We start from the raw sequence: 21,341 nt of genomic DNA, 5'->3' as shown, positions 1-21,341 counted from the left end.
TTCCCAGATTCCATTCTGCACTGGGACCCACTGGCAAAGACAGGTTCACCAGCAAGCAGACCCCACAGAGACATGGATGGTAGCACACCGAGTAAATACCTGCTGCTTCTGAAAGCTCCAGCGTCTACTGATCCATTCAGCATCACTTGAACCGTACCACATGCTGCTTCTGCAAACTGAACAAAGCAAACGGACACTGTACTCTGACGCTGCACGCAGTGCCACGTCAGACTCGGGGCTGGCAGAAATTACTGTGACTTCATTGATGTCATCAGAACTGACTTATACAGGTAGAGGATCCGGCCAGTATTTTTGTAGAACATGTCAGTGCAAAAAAAAAGCCTCTAAAGGCTATGGCGAAACTGTGATAAAGCTGCATTAGCCAGGTATGAGCTGGCAATCTGAGGTTGCATGGGATCAGTACAGCATCTTTGCTGCCACTCCTGTTTTTATAGGGCTTTCCAGAGCCCCAGCAGCTACAGCTGCCCGATGGGGCTGTAGGAACTTGGACTAATCCTCAGACTGCTTTAACTCAGGTGGTGAGGACGAGCCAGAACAGAGGTATCACTAGTTTAAGGACACGCATGCCGTTGTGTATTCGTTACCTTGTGACTCATGCTCTGTGTGCTTTTGTGGCTTGGGATTTTTCTCCCCAGTGGTTTTAGTAAAACTCATCACCGAGTTTTGTTTGATTTGATTTTTAAATTGCTGGATCATGTAATCACTAGTCTCTTATTCTTTAAAACTCACGTCCAAATATTTAAAGACTACTGAAGTTACAATGTAAAGTACCCACTCCACATATATAATCCATTGGTAAGACAAACAATTTTTAAAAAACTTAACACAGGTGACTGTACTTGGCAAATCTTCCAAGTCCTCTCACATCTAAATAAAGTGACTCAAACTCACCACTTAAGAGCTGTGAAGTTGCAGGAAAGTTTCATTGTCTGTAACTTTCTAATGTAATAAGCATGAGTTTTAGTAGATCTTAAATTTATTTGGACTAGAAAGCAGGCAGCCAAGCAAGCCTGACTCTATGTGGTGGTTTATATCCCCCCCAGACTCTGGAACTGAGGGGATTCATGAGAACATAGAAACTGTTTTGAGCTTGGAAAACTTATGTACACTAGTTTACCCATAAAACAACTTTTTTTTTACAGCGAGCAGACTTTTTCTTACACACATGAGAGCTGAAGCATGCTTTTTTTTTTAAAGCTGGGCAGTCATCTACTAATGACGTTTGGACTTGATAATCTTAAAGATCTTTTCCAACCTAAACGATGCTATGATTCTAATAGTCGTATCAAGGGTGAAGTCTTGAGAGACATGCAAAATCAAACTGATAGAGGAGAGCGGGCTTTTTTCTGGCAGTTTTTTCTGTAATGTGCTGATTCAACAGAGCTGGGCTAACTGCGTAACTCGGACTAGCAGGGTCTGATTCATGTGTTGGGAGTTGGCATGTGCCTACGGGTGGGGACACCCTAGGAACCGTGCCAGATACCGCTGTGGGAGGACGTGCTTTTCAGGTTTGTGCCAGGAAGGTGCAAGGGGATTCTCAGCTGCTTGGAAAATTCCTGTGCCAGTTTGGGCGCTGGTCTCAACATTAATGTGCTACAATGTATTTTATTTTAGCAGTTTCGGTCCTGTGGTTTAATTAATGTGGTGATTATTGTTATTATTGTAAGCACTATTTGCAAAGCTCCAGCTGTCTGCCGAGTGTTGTTCTAGTCACTGGCACACAGTCTCTGTCCATGAATAGGAATGCCCGAACTACAGTGATGTTAAATATTGTACATAAAATATGGGATCGCGGAAATACAAATTTCCAACGCCATGATTTTTAGCACCTGAGGCTATGGCACTTTTACTATTCCATGTTTTAAGTCCAAGCTGCAAACTCACATTTTTGGCAGTGTCAGGAACTTAGTGCCTTTCAGCATTCTTGGATTCGGGGAGATTTATTCTAGATCTTACCATCTTGGATGCCATTTTCCAGAATACAGAGCTAGGGTTGCTCTCACATTCACTTCGTTTTGGACAAGATTCATAGTTGATTCCTGAGAAGAAATACATTTATAGAATAGCTAAGGTTAGAATGAAAATTGTTGCAATGTTTATATGGCTTCAAGGGCGGATTAACTATGGCAAAGAGATTTGCCCCCTACCAAAGCAAGAAGGCTGCATGGGTCTAAGAGCACAAGGAATCTGCATGTGTTCAAAGGCCTCCCCGTTTGCTCACACAGCTGTCAGGGAGGCAGCTGCAGGCCCTGAATGCAAATGATTCTCCAAAAAGTGAGAAGGGAAAACATGTAGTCCTAAATGTGAGAAACAGGTTGGCTCTTGACAAATACTGTCCAATTGCACTGAAAAATAAACTTTGCCCAACATTTTCAGTAATTCCAGCCCATTCAGAGGTTGCTAGCCTAAGGCACCAACCCAGGAGTCACACGGGCAGCAATAACCCCAGGGTACCTCCCCCCCCCCCCTGCCACTTTGACTGGCCTACGGCCAGGACCTTTTTGAATGGCATTCTTGTTTAGCAATTTGTCCTAATAGAAGTCGCAGAAAAGAAGCAAGTAATCTAGATAAAGAGGGCTAGATGTTTTAATAACAGCCAAAGCTGTCTTTTGTAAATTCACCTGGTAACTAAGCATTATTTTCAGTCTTCCGTAACATGGGACAGAAATACAGTTAAGGTTCTAAAGCAAATTAGAAGAAAAGAATATGTGAAAAGGATTGTGTTTAGGTCTAGATATACAAGAGAAAAGAATAATCTGGAATTCCAATGTTCATATTCATTTTGCAAAAAATAGGACTTATTACCTGGGGCAGAGGGGTCTCCACACCATGAAACCCTATCAGCCATATAACCCAACAAGGTGTCCTCCAAGGTAAGGAAATTTTGATTGGATTTTGTATAACGATGAGCGAGGTCACTTGTCTTGCTCCAAAAGAGTGACTGTGAAATAAGGTACAATGTCTATTAAGTGATACTTATACTAGGGCTGGTCAGGAAGGTTTCCTGGAGAAAAACAAAATGTTTTCATGATAATGAAGGAGTTTTAGTTTTCATTGAAATGCTGCAAGTTCACCTTAGTGGGTCAGTTCTTATTTCTGCAGCCCACACCCCCATTTCCAAAATCTTTTTGGGTGGTTATTTTTGTGGAAATAGATGCGTTCAGCCTGTAAAGCATTTTGAGAGAAAGGTTTTGACTAGTTCTCATGGGATATATACCTAATTTGTTGTGTGTTTTTGAACCGCACATGGAAGAGCAGCATTTTGGAAGCTGTCCCTCTGCCAGCACCACCGCATGCTCCTTCCAGAGAGCCGTATGCTCAGGGAACAGGGACATCCTCGTCGCTTCACCACAACGGCCCCGCTACTGGGGTTTGAGGCAAGCCTTACACGGGGGTGATTTCCAGCAACAGAGAATGCACAGGGTTGCTGGGGTGGAAAGGTGCTAACTGCAGGACTGCTGTGGTAAGCGCAAGCGCCGAACATCATCCTGGTCGGCTGGCAGACCCTCATAGTCATTATGGACGAGATCCCGGCCCTCGGAGCACTGCCCAGACATGCCATCATCCCACAGCCATCCTACTGAAGCAGCCCACCATGCGTTGCACTGTTACCTTGTTACAGGGAATAGGATGGCTCGCTAACTCCATTAAAAGCTGATAATCTTCTGATGTAGCATTACAGGGATTCTTGTAAATGAACGCATGTTTTAATGATTCCCATATTTTTAGGCAATCTTTATCTCTGCCAAAAGATTAAAACATTGTTAATTAGTATTTATAAGAATTTATGGCTGTGAAAGGATCTCTTTCTCTTATGGTCAAACACCATGGATCAGATTTTAGAAGAGTCCTATCTATGCTCAGGCACCAAAATACATTAGCCATTACAAAAACAGAGTATCTCCAGCAAATTAAGAATAAACTGAGGAATAAGCAGTTCTAAAACATCTTTCTCTCTCTCCTGCATTTTAAATTACTGATTATTGCAATATCTGAATGTCCTTTATGTTTCTGTCCCTTAAAAAGAGCAGAGCTGATATTGCATAACCAGAAGATCAAATTTCTTGATTATTCTTATCAAATCATGAGAAGCAAATGTGGCAGACTATAGCTTGCACATTTTAAAAGTGTGGTGGAAGGATACTGCCTTCCCAGGTACAGTGAGCCAAAAATACACCCATGTGCCTCCTTGCAGAGTGTTCAACCCTGCAGAAATAACATCTATAATTTTATTTAAAACAAAAGCAGGGCTCCGGCTGTTTTGGGCCTGATGTTATTCTTATTTAAGCACTGATTTGCACCTATTGACTTTGCTGGAGCCACAGCTGGCTAGCACGCATATAAACAAGACCCAGATCAGGTGCTTGGCCTCCAGTGGGTTTTTTCAGTCTCCTTCTGATCCCCCACCACGTTACAGGTTCTGGCCATTTTGCTCTTACTGGCATGAGTCAGAGGAATTCCAATACATTTATTGGGGGGAACTGCTTCATGCCACGACACAGCCCTACCACCTCAGCCTACGCTTCTTTCTTAAGATGCAACTTCCTCAGCCTAGGAATTAAAGCGCCTCTCTGCTGGAAGGAGCTCCTTTTGTACTACCAAGAGGAAAGCTGCTGCACCCTGCGGGCAAGCAGTCGAACCTCTGTACTGCAAGTGCTGCCATGATCCCTTCCTGAGGCTGCAGCACATGGTAATGCTGGGGACGGCTCAGGACATTTGCTTTCCTGTACTTGAGGTGATGAATGAAAACTTCGCATTAAGTTAATTCATAATTACTGTCTGTCTAGTGTGTGTTTCCATGGCTGTCCCCCATGGGTGCATTTCCCGCCCTCTTCACGCTCCCATAGTTTTAGGCCCAGGCGAAAGCCTGCCCCTCATTACGGCAGTGACAGTAATGCGGTGATTCTGCATCCTTCTCTTCCCTATTTTTATGTAAATTTAACACCCTGTCTGCATTATCCTGCTGTCTGCATGCCTGAATGGAGCTACTCTGTCTTTGACTCATCTGCTCTTTCTTCACTGTTTGCAATCATCTCCCCATGTGTTCCCACTGAAAGATGTTTGAAGAATGGACTTTGTCTTGTGTGAAGAAACTAATGCCTTCAGAGCACTATAAAAATAGCACTGATCAATTAGTACGTGACAGACGTTACCAGTTGGTACTCAGGTAACATGCAGGATGTGGAATTTGATTTGTCTTAAAGTAGTCCTAAAGGGACTAAGAAAAAACACAGTAATTCATTGAAGATTTCCTAACACTTTCAAGTTAATCTTCCCTACAAGTTGTGTGATCTCATTCCTACTACTGAACTTTGAACCTGACCACGATTTCTACTGAGTGCCCATTTGAGCATTAGAGGGGCAAACTGCAATGCAGAGAGCTGAGCTGCTTGCATGGCACGGGCCACGTCTGGACTGTGGGACCCAGACCCAGGGCTCAGCTCCTGCCCTTTTCCCTGCAGTCTGGCCATGAACTCTCCTCCTTCCCTTCCAAAGCATCACACGCAGAGGCGGCCAGACTCTCTCCATGTCCAGAAGAAAGTGACAGCACCTGACAGCACTAGGTAGCAGAGGGAATGCCTCTATAGAATTGCTTAGGTTGGAAAAGACCTTTAAGATCATCAAGTCCAACCATTAACCTAACACTGCCATCCCACCACTAAACCATGTCCCTAAGCACATCGTCTGCCCGGCTTTTAAATATCTCCAGGGACGTGGACTTGACCACTTCCCTGGGCAGCCTGACAACCCTTTTGGTGAAAAGATTTTTCCTAATGTCCAACCTAAACCTGCCCTGGTGCAACTTGAGGCCATTCCCCCTCGTCCTATCGCCCATTACCAGGGAGAAGAGGCCAACCCCCCACCTCACTACAGCCTCCTGTCAGGCAGTTGTAGAGGGTGATCACGTCTCCCCTCAGCCTCCTTTCTTCCAGGCTGCACAACCTCAGTTCCCTCAGCTGCTCCTCATCAGACTTGTGCTCCAGCCCCCTCACCAGCAGACATGCTGGACATGCTCCAGCAATGCAACTATCAGGCACCCTACAGGGGCTTGGGCCAGTATCATACTGGGAAGGACCAGGCAATCCACGGCAAGCTGTCCCTGGCCTTCCTTCCCTTCTGCCTTTACTTATGCAGGAACAAATCTAATTCAGCATTACATATGATATTGAGGCCATACCACCAAGGTGGTTACTACAGCAGCTTTCCATGCCCCAGCTTCTTCCAGTCCTCATCTCTCACTCTTGCGGCAGCCAAGTGCCTAATGCTGCAGAGCTCTGTCTGTGAGACCTCTGCAGCTTGACCTTGCTGATTTGAAACGCGCTTGGGTATTGCCAGGGTACAGTCCTGTCTGAAATGCAGGCAGAGCCAGGGGCAGGGACGAGGCAGGTCAGCCTGGAGGGTCTATGGCCATATGGCCAAGTGGGGCAGTTTGGCCAAATTTCATTTCTTACCATACCAGTCTGTTACAGGGGCAGCCCCAGCTGTGTGAGGGACCACACCTCTTGTTTACATGAACCAAACTTACCTCCCGGTAAGTAAAGACTAATAACAATGATGATTTTTCACTGGGCTATTGTCTTTTTTCCAGGAGCCTAAATGTACTTTCAGTTACAGTCACTGTAGAAACAAGAAACCAAACTGCAGCCGCTCTAGGGAGCACAGTCATTGCTTTGTTGTTGCACTGTCAGGGAGTATTCATATGTTTTACTTAGCAGAATTTAACTTGGGTGTATTCAATTTTTTTTCTCCTGGAAGAGCCTGTCTCTGGCTGCAAACTCTGTAAGTAGCCCACAGAGACCATCCTCCCAGCTTTGGTACTTCATTTAGGGCTTGGGAAGTTGTAAATACCTCTCCCTGTCACATAGGATTACAACATGCCCACTGCATCAGCCAAAAGAGAGGGCTCCTGCTGATTAAGGGGCGACATTACGGAACAAGCAGCTGCCCCCTTTGCTTTGCACAGTCAACGGTATCATAACGAGAATTTGTAGGGCTTGGCTGGAAGTACTGGTACATCTCACAGACATTTATGGAGCTCACACTTTCTAATCTGTCAAATTATTTGTCCTCCTGGCAGGAATATTTTTTTTTTTTTAAGCTACTCCTGAAATCTGTTATATATAACAGTGTTAACAGCCACAGGTGACAGCTGGTTACCTGGCCATTTATCCTTTCATACTGCAAAGTTTTTAAGCTTGGTCTCAAAAGACGAAATATTTTTCAAGGACTCATATTTTGAAAGCAGAGAGGTAAGTGATAGGCATGGTACAAAGCACTTCTGCTGCTGGACTCAAGTCATGGCCGTGAGAAGCACGAAGCAACAACCATCCAGGAGATTCACAATCCTGTCGAGACAGCTTGCTGAGTCACAGATTCGAAGCATCGGTTTTCTAGCATTTCAAGACACCAAGCTCAGCTCAATGATGTGCACGGATGTCACCCACATCTGAGAGAAGAATCTTGACCCACAGTCCCGGCAGAGCTAAGCAAAACTGCGTTTAATGCCACAGAAGTGGTAAGGCTTAGCCTTCTAATGGGGGAAGCTCTGGTAACCAGTGTGGTACTTTTAGTTGTACCACACAGAATGATAAAGCATGAAGATTGGCTTTTATAGAAACTCGGCAATTGCAATGTCAGCATTGGTTTAGAAATCAAAATACAGATCTTGATGTAAAAAATTACATACAAAAGCTAAACAATTTCACTTTTGCTCTCCTCACCTATCAACATGCGTATGTTTACAACTGAATAAAATAATTCCTTGATTTGCCATCGGAAAGCTATTTCTCTGATATGAAATACAGGTTTTGCCTCACATCTCAGAGAGATCACCAGTCACACAGAACTGTGATTTTGGTTGATAAGTGAAAAAATAAGTAGTGAGAAGACTTTAGGACTTGTTAATCTCAGCCTCAGGAAGATATGCCACTCTTCCCAGCCTCACTGTTGAGGCAGACACTCTTAATAAAGTTTCACCTGTCCCTTTTTCCAGCAGAGCAAGAAAGTATTTGTCTGGTGCATTTAACTTACACTGAGCAGTGGTAAGGGCAGAGACCTGTTGTAGCTGGCTCTCCTGAAAACAATATGAGAAGTTTGCTGGCGCTTGGTATGCTAAAAATTCCAGCAAGAACAGTCTCAGGTTGAAACAAGCACATCCACCTTGCCAAAAAATGCCTGAGAAATAAACTGTCCTCTTAAGGCTGCTCCCAACTTCTCATTGGGAAGTTCTCAGTCACAGAATGGGCTCATTTTGTTTTCTTTCTTGGTTTACAAAAGAAAGGAAGGGTACAAAGGAGATCACCAGTCTACCAGTTAATTAAATTTATCTAATTCAGATAGAGGAGTCCATGGTGAATACACTTATGTACCATGCTGCTGCAGGGCTCAGGTGCTCTCCTCTGATTTTCCTTTGTATGTTTTGGGTTGCACATTCTGCATCGTATCTGCAAATATCGTACCTTTATGCATCATGGATTTCTTCCTTTGGGGTTAGCTTTGTTTATGCTGAAATATTTAAGGCCTTTTATTCTACTATAGAATCTGAAATATTTAATCCAATTTCAGTGACATGTAAAATAAATATACTGTAATTTTTCAAACTTTTTTTTATGAATAGAGTTTGAGAAATGCTGGTAAATGTGAAATAATAACTAACAGACTTAGAACGAACACTGTGAAACCTGCTGTAAACTCAAGAACTGAACCTGCAACCCTTTTTCTGGAAAGCGAGGATTGCAGAACTTCCCTTATGACCTTTTGGAGACAGAGACTACACCCTGCACTCAGTAGAGCATCAAATAAGGGCTGGGATACAAATAACCATTAAAACTGCATTTCCTTATTAAATCCAAACATATATATATACTGCAAAGCACACCCTGCATTTGTCCCTACATTTGGGTAGAAGTTGCATTTTCCAATGAAGATGAGTATTTCGATCCATTTACCTTTTATATGAATATCACATCAATCTATCAAACGGAAGCTGGGGCCAAGAATATTTCCATCCTAGCAGCCAAACTATAATGTGCATATTAGAAAAATGGACAGCTTCTGCATCACGACCTCTTGCATATCAGTACACTGGTCTGGCTAACCTTGAAAGAGCATCCTCTCATTTAAAGGAATGGGATGGCATTGGGCTACCTGGGAAATCACTATTAATATGGATTTTTTTTTCTTTACTTTGTAATTTTATTTTTTTTCTTTAACTGGACATGATGGAGCAAATTCATCCCCAATTGAAATTGATTTAATTGGTGCAATATCAAGGATAAGTTTTATCCCTGCCGATTTCAGCGACACCATGAACAGTGTCTTTCTTTCAGTTCAGCACTGGAGTGACACTGGATGCTAAAAACCTCTTAAGGGCAATGTTTCCTTGGGCTGCGTTGCCTCTATTTTTTCACTCAAAAATTTGAGAGAGATGCTTCGAGTATGGGACCCATTTTAAATTTACAAGTGAAAAATGACTTCCAGGCTTTGTTCTGGAGAACCCAATCAACTCTGCCCATATTGTTCAAATCACTCTACCAGGCAGAGACGTTTCCCTGGTGAGACATGGTCTCCCCTGCAATCAATAGCAGCTTTTCCAAGGTCCCGAGTTTTCTTTCTAAAACATGACACTGAGATTTCTGTTGTGGCTCTGTGGCGAGGCTCTGAAGTTAGAGCTGGAAACAGCCCCCAGAGCCCTTCGTGTAGCTGGCCTTTGCAGGGATCAAACCTCACCAGCAGCTGCAATTTGTATAGGAAAATCCTTCTCATTTGCTACCACCGTTAGCGAAAACAGTAATGCAGATGGCACCTAAGCACTCTGAAATCTGGCTCTTTAAAAAGTCGGTGAGAAGTTTGTGGTTACAACAAAGCTCCTTAAAGGTGTAAGACCAATTCACACTCTGCTGGGAGTCTAAAGCATCACCTTCGCCTGTAAAAGCCCAGATGTTTCAGAAGGAGAATGCGTATCAAAGGATCTAAATGGTGCAGCAATATTTCTGCATCTGACAGACCCATCTTTGCCTGTGTGTCAGTTTATCTGCCACTTCTAGGTAAACTGTGATGGCTGTAGACAGTGGTGCAATTTATACATCAATATTCAATTTGGTTCTTCATGTGAGCTTATGAGTAGCTATGTTTTCCTGTTGTCAAAAATAATGCACTGACAATAACCTTTATGCCTGTGTTGAGAGGAAGCCCTCTGCAACCCAGGACCCTTTTGCTACCTTTTTTGCCCTAAATATTTTTGGTTTTTCTTCTGCTGTCCTTTCCCTTCTTCTTCCAGCCTTGCCATGTCTCACCGCTGCTTGCGAGTAGCTTTTTTGGAGCCGCTGCCAAGCCCAGCCCCGGTAGCTGGGGTTGGACTGCTCTGCAGTCAACTTGAGCAGCGAGTGCGAGGAGGAGCTGAACGCAAGGAGACACTGCCATCGCGTGGGAGAAGGGACTTCTCAGGAGGTCAGCCCCAAAGGTATGCGGTTCTTCACGACGGGTGATGGCCCGACCCACCTCCAGACCACTGAGTCAGAAAACAGGTACATGCACACCACCTAAGAGCTTTGTTCTTATTATCCCAGCACCGAAACCTCCCATCGGGTATCTTCGTGCTAAAAATCAGACAAAAGTGAATTCAGAGAGGTCAGCCAGTATGCTGTCATTGCTGAGGTTCTGAGAAGGCTACTGCCTGCTGCTTTCAGCATTAGCATAATAGAGAGGGGGAAAATTACTAAGGGAAAGGATGAAGGAAAAAAAATCATGGAAGAGCTGTCAATCTCAATGTCTTCAGTGAGCACCAGCCTCTCACTACCCACTTAGTTTAATTATTGCAAAGTGTCTGCCACTGTAACAGTTATGGTAACCGACTTTTATTCAATATGAAAATGACATACTTGGGGGTTTTGGCAGCTTGATTTTCTAAGTATCCCTCTCTGTTAATTAAACAGTTTAGAAGCCAGTAAAGAAAGCATTGGAGGAACTGACTGGGGCTAGCAACAGAGATCCAAAACTTTGCCTCAGAGAAAGAGAACTTCTGTGAAGGTTGCCTGGAGGCAGAGCAACTAAAATTCCCCATGGCAGAGGTGGGGAGTCTGGAGGTCTGGAAAAAGAAGTATGAGGTGAGATCTCCACTGGGAGCACCTCAGGGATGTGTACATTCCTGTATGAGGAATGACCCGGAACAAATGATAGCTCCTTGTCACAGCGGTCCTTCACCTTTGGCAGGAATGAGGAGGTTTTAAGGGCAATGTCTTTAGTTTATAGCTCCTGGAGTATTTTATGTGAGTTGGGAATCGGTGCTCCAGGACAAGGCTAAGCCTTATCCACCCTTCCGGGAAGGCTGAGCCAAGAGGTGGCAGCTATAAACCAGTGAAGAGTTCATCTACATAAGCAGATTTTTTTGCTGGCTGGATTTCAGCTTTCCTGGGTGAAAAAACAAGCTGCTTAAGCAGATGGTGTTTTCAGCAATGCTCCCTAAGTGGAACGCAGCCTCTAGAAGGGCAGGAGTCTCACCTGGACTGCATTTTGACAGAGGGTCATAGACGCTCTACAGTTTAAGCTTCCACATGAGGGCCATGTCATCAACATATAGATACACAGAGGGAACAAATTTAAGCTGGCATCTTACCTCTTGATTAGAAAGTGTGTTCTTTTAATATTAGACTTGGAAAAATGCTTCTATAAGAATGATCTAAATAGAAGCATGTTATAGCAAGGAAACACTCAACAGCTTAATTCAGCTGCAGATTTTTTTTTTCCCCATAACATGAATTTGCAGTACATTGGGGTTTTTTATAGAACTAAAACTGCTGGGATGTGGCATAAATGCAGTAAGTCAGGAGAAGTCTCTGCTTCAAGGGTGGCACGTGTCAGCAGGACAAGGGCAAGGGAACAGATCAGAGATTTAGTACGACTGTGAGTGAGCTCCTTGCTAACACCTTATTTTGGTGTCATCTCCTGGGAAGACAGACTGCATCTTTAGCATCTATTTTTACCCTTGGGTGCTTGAGGGAGATTTTCATTTGACCCTAGAGGGAAAAAGGATCTATTCCTCCTATCCCTATGGATAACCAAAGTTTTATTTCCCCATGGTGCTCTGAGGTGTTAAACAGGTCTCGAATTTTAACCATGCCTTAGCAATGACAGCTGAACAGTATCACCTCTGAGCACGGCTGTTTTCACTGACATCTCTACAGATGTTAGAGGAGAACTGAAGCAGGGAGAGGTGGGAGGGAACAGGATTCCCCCTTTCAGCAATAACAAGCTCTTAGATTGGCTTATCCAAGCATTTAATAATTTCAATCCTAGGGTGGTGCTGTAACTTAGACAGCTGCCAGCCGTTGCTCTGTATAGCCAATTCTACAAAACCAATAAACAACAGAGAAGGCCAAGAACAGGCAGCTAACTGACTGTGCGTGACTAAGTAGCTGCAAAAAGTTGCAGCAGAAAACTAAGTTGAACAGTACTTCATCAACAAATACTTCCGATTAATGCATAGAAGGCCAGCACAGACAGAATAATATTCTCTCTAGTATCTGGGATTAAAACCAAAGGAGACTTTCACTGCAAGGAGATTTTAATATATGATGGTTGGGTAATCGTGATGCAGTATGTGTAGGCTAACCCAAAAGTAAAAAATTATTTGAAATCCTACACAATCCTGCAGGAAGAACCATTAAATATCTAACCACTGTTAATTAAATGTAAGAAGCTTGAGTATGTGAGAAATATATAGTCATTCAATAAGAATTTTCATATGATTATAACTCAACATAGACAACAGACAGATGAGCTGACATGTGGCTACCAAAGCAAGAGATAAATTCGGATCTCAACAGCGTTTCTGTACCTCAGAAGTACATCGATGTTGGCCATGAAGAAAAGACAATGCACTTTTTGGCAACTCCCCCTTAAATTTGCAAGACACTCTCAGACTTTAGGTTGCTGTTGTCAGTGGAGTTATAGCCTGGGAGGGTTAAATTGTCTGCGCAGAACCAAGTATGAGCTTTGCACAGAATTGGATGGCCTTGCGCAGTCTACCATTGATGTTTATACTCCAGAAGAGCAGAAATAAATATGCCGGTGATTAATTACCTTAAGAACAAATAAATGATAGCTACCCACTGCCATATGAACTTGCCTCTTGCTAAAGAGAAAATTAATTCTTTCTAATGAACTTCCTCTAGAAAGAGATGACAATAAAACCCAAATGAGCCCTATCTTACAGCCTAGAATAGTTATGGAAAGTAGCCTCAAACAGCATGAGGACTCATTTGAAGGGCCAACTATAGGACTATTGCAGACTAGTATAGGTCACCTCTAAATCCTAAAGTGCTAATAACTGTCCATTTGTGTCTACTAACTTTTATATTCCAGCTCCCCATTAAAGCTCAGCACAGCCTGTTTCAATGGAATTGTACCTTTAAGTAAGAACTCAAGCAATTAACATTTATAATGATAATACCTTAGTTGCCAAGAAATTACAAGAACAGTCAAAGTCACTCATACGCAAGTTAGGGGAAAACAATTGTAAAAGAAGACCTTATTATAAATATTGAAGGATGGAAGAAATGGAAAACAGAGCTATGCACGTTTCATATAACAAAGGCTAACACAGAAAAGGTATTAAAGTCAACACATTGGCAGATGTAGTAGGGAGGGGGCTATTAAGAATGTGCACTGAAGCGTTGTAACAAACGTTCTGACTTGGGCATTTTAATAAGCAGTGTGTTATTATGATGATACAGTGCTCGTCTTAACACTGAGAGACAAACCAAAAGTAGCAACAGGTATCAACACCATTGCCCCTACAGATGAGCCAAAATGTTTCTGCATCACTGTTTGTCCTAGTTACCCAGTGGAGCTTTTGCAAGTCAAGAAGCATTTTCTAAGAAACAGAGGGATAGGAAGGCACCTCTGGAGATCATCTAGTCCAACCCCTGGCTCAGAGAAGTTTGCTCAGGGCCATGTCCAGTGTGGTTTTGAGTATCTCCAGGGAAGGAGCTTCCACAAACTCTCCAGGCAACCTGTTCCACCCTTTGATCACCCTCACAGTAAAAAAAGTGGGGTTGTCTTACGTTTAAATGGAATTTCCTGTCTTTTAATTAGTGCCCATTGCCTCTTGTCCTGCAACTGGACACCACTGAGAAAAGCCTGTCGCCCTCTTCTTTACTCCCTGCATCAGCTATTTATACACATTGATAAGATCTCCCTGAGCCTTCTCTTCTCCAGGCTGAACAATCTCAGCTCTCTCAGCCTCTCCCTATATGTCAGACACCTCAGTCATCTGCATGGTCCTTCACTAGACATGCTCCAAGTACATCCCTGACTCCCTTGTACTGGCTGGGGAGACAGCATGAGGACTCATTTGAAGGGCCAACTATAGGACTATTGCAGACTAGTATAGGTCACCTCTAAATCCTAAAGTGCTAATAACTGTCCATTTGTGTCTACTAACTTTTATATTCCAGCTCCCCATTAAAGCTCAGCACAGCCTGTTTCAATGGAATTGTACCTTTAAGTAAGAACTCAAGCAATTAACATTTATAATGATAATACCTTAGTTGCCAAGAAATTACAAGAACAGTCAAAGTCACTCATACGCAAGTTAGGGGAAAACAATTGTAAAAGAAGACCTTATTATAAATATTGAAGGATGGAAGAAATGGAAAACAGAGCTATGCACGTTTCATATAACAAAGGCTAACACAGAAAAGGTATTAAAGTCAACACATTGGCAGATGTAGTAGGGAGGGGGCTATTAAGAATGTGCACTGAAGCGTTGTAACAAACGTTCTGACTTGGGCATTTTAATAAGCAGTGTGTTATTATGATGATACAGTGCTCGTCTTAACACTGAGAGACAAACCAAAAGTAGCAACAGGTATCAACACCATTGCCCCTACAGATGAGCCAAAATGTTTCTGCATCACTGTTTGTCCTAGTTACCCAGTGGAGCTTTTGCAAGTCAAGAAGCATTTTCTAAGAAACAGAGGGATAGGAAGGCACCTCTGGAGATCATCTAGTCCAACCCCTGGCTCAGAGAAGTTTGCTCAGGGCCATGTCCAGTGTGGTTTTGAGTATCTCCAGGGAAGGAGCTTCCACAAACTCTCCAGGCAACCTGTTCCACCCTTTGATCACCCTCACAGTAAAAAAAGTGGGGTTGTCTTACGTTTAAATGGAATTTCCTGTCTTTTAATTAGTGCCCATTGCCTCTTGTCCTGCAACTGGACACCACTGAGAAAAGCCTGTCGCCCTCTTCTTTACTCCCTGCATCAGCTATTTATACACATTGATAAGATCTCCCTGAGCCTTCTCTTCTCCAGGCTGAACAATCTCAGCTCTCTCAGGCTCTCCCTATATGTCAGACACCTCAGTCATCTGCATGGTCCTTCACTAGACATGCTCCAAGTACATCCCTGACTCCCTTGTACTGGCTGGGGAGCCTAGAACTGGACCCAGCACTCCAGATGTGTCTCGCCAGTGCGGAGCAGAGGGGAAGGATCATCTCTCTCCACGGCTGCCAACACCCCTCCTCGTGCAGCCCAAGACACCACCGGCCCTTGCCGCAGGGGCACACTGGTGGCTCACGTTCAGCTTGTCCACCAGGACCCCATGTCCTTTTCTGCAGCTAGTACAAATAAAGCCATGTGTTTGCTCTGGCACCAAAAGAGATGGCGTGACAATCAATGGTAACAATTCCATTTTTTTTTAGAAAGTGTACTTTTAAAAATAAAGAAAATCTAAATCCTTTGAAGTTTGATGTACATTAAATTGAGAAGCTTCAGAAGTCTGCAGCACACTCTAAAGGGTGCTGATGCGTTACGATCAGGCAGTAACACCGTACTCTTCAGAAAACTGTGACTCAGTAAAGGCTTCTGTTCTGTAAGGTACATTTTCTTAATGAAAAAACAAATCTCAGGTAAGTTTCAGTATAATGTCATGGTTATATAAAATAAAGCTAAGATTTTTGTGACACTGAATCAAATCATGGCTGCTGTTTAGTGCCATGCTTGATGTGAAAGTGTTAACAATCAGTGAACAAATACAAGAAAATTAAATTAAAAATGCCTAGCAAAGCATGAAGGCAAAATGCAAAAGTAAGCATACCGCAAACCCCAGATTTCTTTCTGGAAGAAATTATGCTGCAAGCGCAATAGTATCTCTCACAAAATCATGATCCATACGTTCTTTTTGACAAGATGAATCTCCATCTCCACAGGCTGCAAAGGAATGGAAAGGCAAAATGCACTCATGATCACTCGGTCAGAAGACAAAGCTCTCTTGGACGCGCACCAACTTTTACCAAATTTAACAGAACTATAGACTGTTAAAATCTGCTGTAACAGGAATTTGTCACCAACTATAAAAACAACATTAGTTAATCCAATTGTATTTAAGGGGGAAATACATCTTGCGTGTCCACACAACACCGCATGAACAAAAAAATGTGTTGAAGTTCTGTGCTCTGCACCTGCATCACGGGGTTTTTGCACTGCGTAGGCAGACGCTGTAGGATTGCTGGGCCTGCAGGGTCACAGATGTTACTGAAGTGGCTCCCCCCCTGCGTCCTTGGTGCTCTCTCACTGGCAGGGGTTAGACAAAAAATAACCTGGTTTGACTTCAGCCATTTTTAAATAGCAGGTCCTTGCAAGCTTGGCTTAGCTTGGGTGAATCAGAGGCTGAGGAGTGACTGCAGATCTGAGGGGGGAGTAGTTATTATCTGGGAATGCACAATCTCTTGAGCTGCAAACATAAGACGAGTTTACTTCTAGACTGAAAAAGCAGCATTGTTTGTGTTCCGAGGATCAGTGACTACGACCTCCTTTTAGATGTTTCTTCCCCTCTCCTTCCCCAGGTCGCAACAATGCCGATCGTATCTGACCCCAGCCTGCCAGTACAAATACGGCAAAGAGGAAAAATGGACCATTACCTTCGTATCAACAGGTTTCATGCTACATCTGTTACAACCTGTTCTCCCCCAGCAGGCGTCAAGGTGTAAAACCATCACAAACAACATCCTCCGAGCCACGGGTGAGTTACCAGGCTGCCACAAGTGGTCTTGACCAGCACTGACCTTCTGAGGGATCTGGCGCTGCCCTGGCCCTGCACCAGCCTGGTGCCGCTGAGCGTGCAGCTCTGCCTGCCCCATCGCGCTGCTCTCCGCTGACTGTACCAGGGACAAAGTCTTGTAAACTTAGAATCACAGAATCGTTTAGGTGGGAAAAGACCTTTAAGATTATCAAGTCCAACCGTTAACCTAACCCTGCCATCCCACCACTAAACCATGTCCCTAAGCACCTCATCTATCCTTCTTTTAAATAAATACCTCCAGGGATGGGGACTTGACCACTTCCCTGGGCAGCCCATTCCAGAGCCTGACAACCCTTTCATTAAAAAATTTTTTCCTAATATCCAATCTAAACCTGCCCTGGCGCAACTTGAGGCCATTTCCTCTCATCCTATCGCCTGTTACCTGGGAGAAAAGACCGACCCCCACCTCACTACAGCCTCCTGACAGGCAGTTGTAGAGGGCGATCACGTCTCCCCTCAGCCTTCTTTTTTCCAGGCTGCACAACCCCAGTTCCCTCAGCCGCTCCTCATCAGACTTGTGCTCCAGCCCCCTCACCAGCTTTGTTGCCCTTCTCTGGACATGCTCCAGCAACGCAATGTCTTTCTTGTAGTGGGGAGCCCATACTGAACACAATATTCAAGGTGTGGCCTCACGAGTGCTGAGTATGGGGGATGACCACTTCCCTAATCCTGCTGGCCACACCATTCCTGATACAAGCCAGGATGCCATTGGCCTTCTTGGCCACCTGGGCACACTGCTGGCTCATGTTCAGCCGCCTGTCAACCAGTACTCCCAGGTCCTTTTCGCCAAGCAGCTTTCCAGCCACTCTTCCCCAAGCCTGCAGCATTGCATGGGGTTGTTGTGTCCCAAGTGCAGGGCCCGGCCCTTGGCCTTGTTAAACCTCATACCTCTTAAATTTGTATTGCATGAGACCTGGAGTATGAGAATTGTGAGTGTTTTGTTAGCCACAAGAGGGAGTCCGTATTACTGGGAAAGAGGAGACGAAGTAATTTGAGGTCAAATCTTTCCCTCAGACCAAACTGCCTTTGGCCTTTAGTCAGACAAAAGGACCATGCATAGCAATGGCCATGGCTGATGAGGATGGGATTTCTGCAAGACTAGTGAAAGCAGAACTTGCAGCTTTTGTTAATGTTGGGAAAAAAAAAAAAAAAAAAAAAGACTATTGAACAGTGACACACTATTGCTTTAGCTCTGCCTTCTGGCAGCAGCCAGTATTTTCCAGGGAAGCCAAACAGAAATACTGCTCTTCAGTGTGTGTACTTAGATGTGCAACTGTGTGTGCAGGGAACGAAACCCCTAAAGCCTGCTGCTATACCATCTGCATCTTTTCCTAAAAATGAGGCTAACGTTGCACATGCATTTTTTGAAGCATTTGGTATTTTCTGCTTGTTTCTCCTCAACTTTGGCACGATGACAGTTCTACTCAGGCAGACTCACTGAGGAAACTGTATGTGTACAAATGGTAAGCGCCAGCCAGCCAGCAGCAGAAATCAAACCAAGGACTGCATTGCATGCAGACAGTTAAACAAAATTATTACCAGCAGGTGCTGGTATACAGTACCTGAGAACTCTAGGAAGATGAGGGAGAGTGCAAGGAGGTATCCTCTAGGGTTAAAGCAGCCACGATGGTGTACATTAGCACGTCCGTGGCCTTCTCACATGATTTATAGCATGCAGTTGCACAAGCAGAGCTAAAATGGGAGCTGTAGATTTGTGGCCCCTGGGAAATCCACCTGTGATATCTAGAAACATTATAAAGTCCACATTCATATGTCAACAATCCTATGTTTTCCCAAACCAGCCAGCTATTCCAATCTGCAATACGGCACTCTAAAATGTACTAAACAGTCACACTAGCTACTGAAGTAGAACAGATTTCTATTTTAAAGAAAAATTAAATTATTGTCAAAGATGGAACTTAGTGGCTCTGACATAAAAAGGTAAAAATATGAGGAAATATCCGTGAGTTTACTAAAAGCAGAGCTTTTTAAACAAATGTGCATGTGGGTGTAAGATTAAAAGGGCAAGAACAGACTATGGACAATTTATGAGGAAACTGGAAGATTTCTAACCAAGGCAGCGAGGCTCCCATAGTGGGAGTAGTGGCAACAAAAGTCCTAACTGAGCACAGGACACAGCTTCCTCAGCTCATAAGCCTGCCTGAGTTTCTGCACTTGCCTGTTCCTACTCCTTTTCTTTGATTAAGTGCACCGAAGATCTCACGCGACGCAAGATCCAAGGCCTACATTAATGATGAAAGAGCATGGGATGAAAGATATGGGGCTCTCTGATGTGTCCTAAAGGCACTCGCTTTATTGTCAGAGAGTGCCAGCAGCAGAAGCCGTTGGTCACAGGACAAACCTCACTGAGCCCAGCAGGAGCAGGAACGAGGAATCTCAGTGTGGATTCCCAGAAAAGCATCTTTGTTTAATTCTCTGTTCAGGAACCTTCTAAACATTTTAGGTGTATGTAAACAAACATATTCTTCCTTTTTCAGTGCTCTCTGTCTCGGAAAAATTTGTCACTTAAATAAAATAAAACAGAAGTCCAATACAGAAGTCATTTAATCTGAAAGAGTGAGCTCACAGCCATGAAGCTATTAAACACTGCTGGATCAAGAACAGCACATGTTCTTAATCCAGCAGTGTTATGCCTTGTAAAAACAACCTTTTTAGAAAGCTTGTGATCATGCGTTTGTGACTTTTTAAAAACTGTCCTTGAAAGAATTGCTTAAACTTAAAAGAGAAAGAATTGCTTAAACTGAATTCCCAGGTCAGACTCAGACTGTGTTCTGAATGAAAACATATGTGACAAGACTGGGAACTTACTCACATGAAACTTTTTTTTACATTTTCAGCACCCCAATTTGAATGAAACAAGCAAAAGTAATAAAGGCTATTAGGCTTCAAAGTAATTTCAGATTTAAATATTGAGTGTATCATCTGAGGCCAAGAGAAGTCCAAATGCAAGGAAACTATGTACAGCTGTGTTTTGATCAGCTCAGTGCCATCTAAACGAGAGGTGGCAGCCATCTTTTTGAAGACAAGGCCACGGTGGTTCTGTCACTTGCCCAAAGTCTGGGGCAGCCCCACGGTGCTCAGCCCAGGGCGGTGGAGATGTCTGCCAGAGGCTCACTGAGGACACAAAATAGAGTGGCTGGTGCCACAGAAGTGACGGCTGGGTCCCTGCTGAGACACCCGGACTGCCCCGGATCCTGTCCTGACTGGCTGGGTGCCCCCAGTACCCACGGGAGGACCCGGGGCACTCCTTATTTCATAGTCTGCATTTCCTGTGGTGAAGGGGATCAGAAAATCTGTTCTCAGCCCTAATACCCTATTGCAGACCTGGGCTCAGGGAATCCCCCCCTTCAGCAGAGTCACGGGGGGCTGCGCAGGGTGTTGCAGCACTACCTGATGCGATGGGCTGAGCAGAGACCACCGTGGGGGCAAGGTTTTGGCTGGGACTGGCTCACTGGCACTGCGATCCGCCCGTACTCCTCCGTGCAAGGTGCCTGTTCTCATGGCGGTCTTACCACACGCTACAAACATCTGTTCTGGATAACCCCAAGATATTTCTCAACGCTTTTCTAACATCTTTGTCCATCCTGCAATTCTGTGCTGAAGCTTCTCCTCTTCCTCTCTCCTGTGTAGTTTTGGTGACATGAATGCAGTGTCACATGTTACAGGATTTTTGGCAGATTGGCTTTACAGCAAATTGCCTTCACTTCCACGTACTCAAACCTGTTAGAATCCCGCTTTTATTTCAGCCGGCTTTAAGGAAGTTGAAAAATGCACTTATGATGGAGTTTTGACCTGGGAATGGTGTTTCACTGGTTCTGCCGGTAGTTCCCTTAAAAAGCCACTGCTGGGGCAGCGACAGTTGCTGTCTGAGTTTGTACATTTTGCTACAAACAGAGGTTTTATTCCCCGAATTTCCCTCTGCCACTGCAAGGCCAGTGGCCGCGGCCAGCTGGAGGTGAGAGCTCTCCTCTGGTCACTTCCCACGCCCGATGCACAACCGAGAGACCACTACTCACCCCAGCTCCGGGTGCCGCGCCAGGACGTAGCTGTAGCATCGTCCCAGGATGACTTCTTGCAGATTCTTAGTGGTCCCTCTGTCCTTCCACTTCAGCATTTGGGGACCGACCTCGTGCTGGCCGTGAGTCAGGACGGAGGCCAGCACGACGGCGAGGATGAGGGCGGCCAGCAGGACCACCATCCCCAGCAGAAGGACGGGGCGG

General features: G+C 44.3%; 1 protein-coding gene across 1 annotated transcript in view; it reads right to left on the bottom strand.

Moving 5' to 3' along the window:
• The window catches only part of LOC104134477 (ADP-ribosyl cyclase/cyclic ADP-ribose hydrolase 1), a 26,019-nt gene that overhangs the window by 4,210 nt on the left and 468 nt on the right, over nt 1-21,341 (bottom strand). The window contains exons 2-6 of the mRNA XM_009648021.2: nt 21,138-21,329; nt 3,634-3,763; nt 2,827-2,962; nt 1,978-2,060; nt 100-176 (exon numbers count right to left, since the gene is read on the bottom strand). Of these exons, the coding sequence (XP_009646316.2) occupies nt 100-176; nt 1,978-2,060; nt 2,827-2,962; nt 3,634-3,763; nt 21,138-21,329 (618 nt within the window). The remainder of the gene's footprint in view (nt 1-99; nt 177-1,977; nt 2,061-2,826; nt 2,963-3,633; nt 3,764-21,137; nt 21,330-21,341) is intronic.

Source organism: Egretta garzetta, unplaced genomic scaffold (genome assembly GCF_000687185.1).
Source record: "Egretta garzetta isolate BGI_Z169 unplaced genomic scaffold, ASM68718v1 scaffold151, whole genome shotgun sequence".
In the NCBI taxonomy this organism is placed as follows: Eukaryota; Metazoa; Chordata; class Aves; order Pelecaniformes; family Ardeidae; genus Egretta; species Egretta garzetta.
The sequence above is the reverse complement of the archived record's forward strand: the minus strand, read 5'-3'. Positions and strand labels throughout refer to the sequence as shown.